The sequence below is a fragment of the Babylonia areolata genome, chromosome 2 (assembly GCF_041734735.1).
Source record: "Babylonia areolata isolate BAREFJ2019XMU chromosome 2, ASM4173473v1, whole genome shotgun sequence".
Classification (NCBI taxonomy): Eukaryota; Metazoa; Mollusca; class Gastropoda; order Neogastropoda; family Buccinidae; genus Babylonia; species Babylonia areolata.
Genome location: NC_134877.1, coordinates 60,393,816 through 60,401,315, shown reverse-complemented (window position 1 = coordinate 60,401,315; position 7,500 = coordinate 60,393,816). Strand labels below are relative to the sequence as shown.

Genomic DNA, 7,500 nt, shown 5'->3' with positions numbered 1-7,500 from the left:
TCACCTCTTCCTTCCGATAATGTGCGCGCACGCACACACACACACACCCACCCACACACACACACATGCACACACACACACACACACACGCACACACACACACACACACACGCACGCACACACACACACACACACACACGCACGCACACACACACACACATCAACCAGGGCTCGAAATTCCCTCAAGTCCAACTGTCTAACAGAACTCTACCTAAAAACAAACAAAGACAAACTGACAAACCCCCCCAAAAAAAACCCAAAAAACAACAACAAAAAAACAAAACCAACAACAAAAAAACAAAAAACCGTTTCGGCGGACAAGTGGAAATGCTCATACTGACAATCATAGATGATAAGCAAAAACTACAGTTTCAGTTTCAGTTTCAGTAGCTCAAGGAGGCGTCACTGCGTTCGGACAAATCCATATACGCTACACCACATCTGCCAACGCGGCAGATGCCTGACCAGCAGCGTAACCCAACGCGCTTAGTCAGGCCTTGAGGGGGGGGGGGGAAGGTGAATAAATAATAGATAAGCTTACACAAATAAATAAATAATAACTAAAATGTAAAAAAAAAAACAAAAAAACCCCAAAAAAACCCCAACTAAACTAAGAAGAGACACAATCTCCTTTCGAATCAAGCTGAGAAGTGGACACCACTTCGACTTTTTTGCTTCTTTTTGAAAAAAAAAAAAAAAAAAAAAAAATGCAGCGTTGTGAGCACAGTATAAGCTTTTAGCTTGTTGAATTGTAATAAAGTATACTGTTGAATGATTAAAGATTATTCAAACCAGTGCAAACGTGCAGACCGCAAAACGTGACCAACGAGTATCCTTACATACAAGATCCGTTTGATTTCTGAAGGCACGTTTCGCTTTGCTTTCTGTCAACGGACACGACACGTGTGTGTGTGTGTGCAGAGCGGGCCGTTGTTCAGTTGGCGCCGCGTTTTGATCGAATTTTGGCCGAGAATATTTCATCACCTGGACCTAGTTTTAGGAGTTGTCAGTCAGCAACACGTTGTGTTGCTCAAGTGTTGTTCAGTGTTCGGGTTTTACTTGCCAGCCGAGCTGCCCGTGACTAAGTCGCGAACTAAACCTCCAACGTCAAGCACTGAAGAGGCTTTCGGAGACTTTTAGTATGTGAATGAATGAGAGATCCGCTTCTTTGTACTTTGGAGGGAGAGCTTACTTCATTAAGTCAGTAGAAAATCGCGGGATCGAGCAGATTTTGTCATCTGATTGTTCCCCCACCCCCACCCCCGAAAACGAAAACATACCTGGGAATTTCTAGCCCTGCTCTCTCTCTCTTTTTCTTTCTCTCTCTCTCTCTCTCAAACAAACACACACACTGACACACACACACACACACACACACACACACACACACACACATTCACGCATACATACAGATACCCCTCCGCCCCTCCCCTCCACACACTGACACACACATGCCCCCGCCTGCCCCCACCTCACACACACACACACACAAACATACACACTTACAAACACACGCGCACACATACACAAACAAATACACACACACACACGCACATACACACACTTACAAACACACACACACACATACTTACACACACATACACACACTTACAAACACACACACACACACACACACATACACACACACACACACGCTCACTCACTCACTCACTCACTCACTAACTCACTCACTCACTCATTCAAACACTCACTTTTCCGACAGCACCACCAGCCAAGTGGCTACAGGTATATTACTCCACCCCTTCCTCTGCCTTGGACAGCCCGCAACAGGCATCGCCGCCGCTCCATCCTTGCTAGCAAACAACAACAACAGCAGCAACAACAACGACGACGACGACGACGGCGACGACTGACGACAACAACAACAACAACAACAACAGCAACGACGCACGGCGACGACGATGACGATGACGGGAAGTAAGAAAAGTCGCCAGTAGTTGTGTAGCACCCACCACCTACTACCACCACTACCACCGCCACCACCACCACCACCAGCACAAACTAACTGCCACCACACATACAACTGGCCTGCACGCGCGCGATCTCTATGTGCCTCTGTCCTGCATTCTAACGAGGTGGGGGGGGGGGGGGGGGGGGGGAGGGAGGAGGAGGGAAAAGAGATAGACATGTGTGTGTGTGTGTGTGTGTGTGTGTGTGTGCCCAGCGACAGTGTAATGTGTATATAAGGGCAGTTGGAGAGCTGTGGGCCGTTGGGTTTGGGTGGATGTGTGTGTATGTGGGAAGGGGGGTGGGGGGGGGGGAGGTGGGTGGTTGGGGGGGGGGGGGGGGCGGCGGGGGTCTGGGGGACGGGGTGGTGGTGGTGGTGGTGGTAGTGCAGTGGTAACATAGCATCACATTGCCTCCCCAAGCCTGAACCACTTGCCAATACTTTCGCAGCAGCCGATGGCTAGCCAACTACCACCACCACATACAGTACATACATACATTCCTTGACAACCTTTCCCACCCCCACCTGTGTGTGTGTGTGTGTGCATGTGTTGGGTTGTGTTGTGTTGTTTTGTGTGTGTGTGTGTGTGTGTGTGTGTGTGTGGGCGGGTGTGTGTTGTGTGTGTGTATGTGTGTGTGTTGCGCGTGTTGTGCTGTGCTGTGGTGTGTGTGTGTGTGTGTGTGTGTGTTGTGTGTGGGCGGGTGTGTGTGTTGTGTGTGTGTGTGTGTGTGTGTGTGTGTGTGTGTGTGTGTGTGTGTGTGTGTTGTGTGTGTTGTGTTGTGGTGTGTGTGTGTGTGTGTGTGTGTGTGTGTGTGTGTGTTGTGGTGTGTGAGTGTGTTCTGTTGTGTTTTGGTGTGTGTGTTTGTGTGTGTGTGTGTGTGTGTGTGTGTGTGTGTGTGTGTCGGCGCGCGCACGCGCGTGTGTGTATGTGTACATGCGTGCGTTTTTGTTTATATGTGTACTAGCTTGCGTGTGGGCGATGTGTTTAAATGAGTTGTTTTCTAAGTGTGTGGTAGGAAAAACAGAAGACAAAAACACGCAGAGACAGAGAGAGACAGAGACAGAGAGAGAGAGAAAGTGCGAGCAAGCGAGCGAGAGAGAGAGAGTGACAGAGAGAGAGAGAGCGAGAGAGAGAGTGAGAGAAAGAGCGAGAGGGAGCGAGAGAGAGAGAGCGAGAGAGAGTGAGAGAGAGAAAGTGAGAGCGAGAGAGAGAGAGAGAGACAACAAGAGAGAGAGAGAGTGAGATAGAGAGCGAAAGAGAGAGAGAGAGGGAGGAGAGAAAGAAAGAGAATGAGAGAGAGAGAGTGATTGAGGGACAGACAGAGACGGAGAGTGAGAGAGAGAGAGAGACAGACAGATAGACAGAGAGAGAGAGAGAGAGAGAGAGAGAGAGAGAGACAGAGAGAAGTGATGGAAGAAGGATATGGAGGAAGGAAAGCTGCCAAAGGGAGGAGGAGGAGGAGGAGGAGGAGAGAAGGTGGGGGTGAAGGGGAAAGAGGAGGGGGGTGGGGGCAGGTAGTAGCAGTAGTAGTAGTAGCAGTAGTAGTAGTAGGTGTTGTCTTCTTGTCCCTCCTGCAGTCCGAATCGATTGACTCGACCTTCCACCACCACACACCACCCCCCACCGCCCCCCCCACTCCCTCTCCCTCTCCTCCCATACGCTCACCTCCATCCCCTCCAAATCCCTCGACAGCCACCCACCCTCCCCCTCCGCCCCTCCCGCCCCGATCCCCTCTGTCCTCCAGTACAGACACACACACACACACTCTCTCTCTCTCTCTCTATATATATATATATATACATAATTATATTCTCCTTCCAACCCACGCCCTTGTCCTCTTGTCGTACCTTTCGGCTTATGTTCTCGTGCCCCTAGGGCCCGCACGGTTTGTTTAGATGTCCTCTCTCCTCTATGTCTGTCTCTCCCTGTCTTCTGTCTGTCTGTCTGTCTGTCCGTCCGTCTGTCTGTCTATTTCTTCTTTCTCTTTTCTCTCTTTTTTATACATAGATACATATACATACATACATACATCTCTCTCTCTCTCTCTATATATATATATATATACTATATATATATATTTGTGTGTGTGTGTGTGTGTGTGTGTGTGTGTGTGTGTGCACGTGCTTGCGTGTGTGCTTGTGTATGTGTGTATGTGCGTGTGTGTATCTAAGTGTGTGTGTGTGCGTGCGTGCGTGTGTGTGTGCGTGTGTGTGTGTGCATGTGTGTGTGTGTGTGTATGTATGTGTGTGTGTGCACACGTGCTTGCGTGTGTGCTTGTGTATGTGTGTATGTGCGTGTGTGTATCTAAGTGTGTGTGTGCGTGCGTGCGTGCGTGTGTGTGTGTATGTTTCGTGCGTGTGTGCGTGCGTGTGCGTGCATGTGTGCGTGCGCGGGCGTGTGTGTGTATGTGTGGTTCTTTGAGTGTGTGTGTGTGTGTGTGCGTGTATGTGCGCGCGCGCGAACGAGTGCAAAAGACGAAGTGGGGGGGCGCCGCATGAGAAAAGAAGACTGAAAGTGGAAAGTACGGCTGGGGGGAAATGATGTTATTGATGGAGCCAGAAAGTGTGAGGAGTGGGGGGGGGGGGGGGGCGAGGGGGGGGGGGGGGGGGGGGGGGGGATATATTGAAAGGTTCGGAGCAAATAGAGCGTGGAGAGAGAATAGGGAGTGGGTGAGGGAGAGTGATACACCGGGGAAGAGAAAGGGAGAACTATACGGAGGAGAGAGAGAGAGAGAGGGAGAGAGGGGGGGGCGGAGGCTGACAGGAGGGGGGAGGAGGGGGGGGGGGAAGAAAGAGATATAGGGAGGAGAGAGAGAGGAAAAGAGCGAAAGAGAGAGTTAGTGTGGGAGAAGAGAGACAGAGTGAGAGAAAGATGGGAGAGGGAAATACGGGGAGAGAGCGCGCCTGAGAGGGACGCACAAAGAGAAAGAGAGAGTGACTGAGAGAAAAAGGGGGAAAAACAAGGAGATATCTATCTATCTATCTATCTATCTATCTATCTATCTATCTATCTATCTATCTATCTATGTGTGAGTGAGTATATGAGTGAGAGAATGAGAGAGGGAGGGGGGGGGGGGAAGAGGGAAAGTCTCAGCCTAAGATATTTCATTCATTTTAAGGCCTTAGCCCTGTATAAAAATGAGCAATAACAACACAGTTTGAACAAACACTGAAACGTGTGTATGTGTGTTAGTGTGTGTGTGTGTGTGTGTGTGTGTGTGTGTGTGTGTGTGTGTGTGTCTGTATGTAAATGTATGTTTGTGTGTGTGTGTGTGTGTGTGTGTGTGTGTGTGCGCGCGCGCGCACGCGCTGTCTGGTTTCTGGATTCTTTACCGCTGACAGGCGGTGTCTCTCCAGAGACTGCACCCCCCCCCCCCGCCCCTATCCCCACCCGCATCCCTCGCAACCCTCTTCCCGCCTTATTCCTCGGAGACTCATGTTTGGCAACTGAATAGGAAAATTGTCCGGGGTTTAAGAAAAAAATGTGATTGGGGTCTTCTCCCTTGTCATGAACACACACACACACACACACACACACACACACACACACACACAGACACACACACACACACACACACACACACACACACACACACACACACACACACACACACACACACACACACACACAGATTGCATGGAAAAATGATTTATTTCACTGTCTCCCAATAGACACCCTGTCTCATCTTTTCCTCTTTTCCTATACTAATTAGAAGAAGAAGGGAAAACAGCCGCAGCATCAGTAGCAACAACAGGAAGTAGAAGCCAAAAGCTCCTATTGCGCACAGCTGGGCAAGGGCGTTCTACGTCAGAACCAGCATAGCAGGGCAAGGGCTTTCTACGTCAGAACCAGTATTGTATGGCAAGGGCGTTCTACGTCAGAACCAGTACTGTAAGGCAAGGGCGTTCTACGTCAGAACCAGTATTGTAGGGCAAGGGCGTTCTACGTCAGAACCAGTATTGCAGGGCAAGGGCGTTCTACGTCAGAACCAGTATTATAGGGCAAGGGCGTTCTACGTCAGAACCAGTATTGCAGGGCAAGGGCGTTCTACGTCAGAACCAGCATAGCATGGCAAGGGCTTTCTGCGTCAGAACCAGTATTTTAGGGCAAGGGCGTTCTACGTCAGAACCAGTATTGTAGGGCAAGGGCTTTCTACGTCAGAACCAGTATTGCAGGGCAAGGGCTTTCTGCGTCAGAACCAGTATTGTATGGCAAGGGCGTTCTACATCAGAACCAGTACTGTAAGGCAAGGGCGTTCTACGTCAGAACCAGTATTGTAGGGCAAGGGCGTTCTACGTCAGAACCAGTATTGTAGGGCAAGGGCGTTCTACGTCAGAACCAGTATTATAGGGCAAGGGCGTTCTACGTCAGAACCAGTATTGCAGGGCAAGGGCGTTCTACGTCAGAACCAGCATAGCATGGCAAGGGCTTTCTGCGTCAGAACCAGTATTTTAGGGCAAGGGCGTTCTACGTCAGAACCAGTATTGTAGGGCAAGGGCGTTCTACGTCAGAACCAGTATTGTAGGGCAAGGGCTTTCTACGTCAGAACCAGTATTGCAGGGCAAGGGCGTTCTACGTCAGAACCAGTATTGCAGGGCAAGGGCGTTCTACGTCAGAACCAGTATTGCAGGGCAAGGGCGTTCTACGTCAGAACCAGTATTTTAGGGCAAGGGCTTTCTACGTCAGAACCAGCATTGTAGGGCAAGGGCTTTCCACGTCAGAACCAGTACTGTATGGCAAGGGCGTTCTACGTCAGAACCAGTATTATAGGGCTAGGGCGTTCTATGTCAGAACCAGTATTGTATGGTAAAGGCGTTCTACGTCAGAACCAGTATTGCAGGGCAATGGCTTTCTACGTCAGAACCAGTATTGCAGGGCAAGGGCGCTCTACGTCAGAACCAGCATTGTAGGGCAAGGGCGTTCTACGTCAGAACCAGCATAGCATGGCAAGGGCTTTCTACGTCAGAACCAGTATTTTAGGGCAAGGGCTTTCTACGTCAGAACCAGCATTGTATGGCAAGGGCGTTCTACGTCAGAACCAGTATTATAGGGCAAGGGCGTTCTATGTCAGAACCAGTATTGTATGGTAAAGGCGTTCTACGTCAGAACCAGTATTGCAGGGCAATGGCTTTCTACGTCAGAACCAGTATTGCAGGGCAAGGGCATTCTACGTCAGAACCAGTATTGTAGGGCAAGGGCGTTCTACGTCAGAACCAGCAATGTAGGGCAAGGGCGTTCTACGTCAGAACCAGCATTGCAGGGCAAGGGCGTTCTACGTCAGAACCAGTATTGCAGGGCAAGGGCGTTCTACGTCAGAACCAGCATTGTAGGGCAAGGGCGTTCTACGTCAGAACCAGTATTGCAGGGCAAGGGCGTTCTACGTCAGAACCAGCATAGCAGGGCAAGGGCTTTCAACGTCAGAACCAGTATTGTATGGCAAGGGCGTTCTACGTCAGAACCAGTACTGTAAGGCAAGGGCGTTCTTAGTCAGAACCAGTATTGTAGCGCAAGGGCGTTCCACGTCAGAACC

The 7,500-nt window shown here is 50.1% G+C and overlaps 1 protein-coding gene across 3 annotated transcripts in view; it reads right to left on the bottom strand.

Moving 5' to 3' along the window:
- LOC143275722 (Kv channel-interacting protein 4-like) overlaps nucleotides 1-7,500 on the bottom strand; it is a 461,443-nt gene that overhangs the window by 369,025 nt on the left and 84,918 nt on the right. The window contains exon 1 of one of the 3 annotated variants that reach the window (XM_076580020.1): nucleotides 1,713-1,939. The exons of 1 other annotated variant lie outside the window; for it this stretch is intronic. In XM_076580020.1, the coding sequence (XP_076436135.1) occupies nucleotide 1,713 (1 nt within the window). In that variant the 5' untranslated portion in view covers nucleotides 1,714-1,939. Of the gene's footprint in view, nucleotides 1-1,712; nucleotides 1,940-7,500 lie in introns of those variants that run through there. One more of the 3 variants, XM_076580013.1, reaches the window with a different exon arrangement.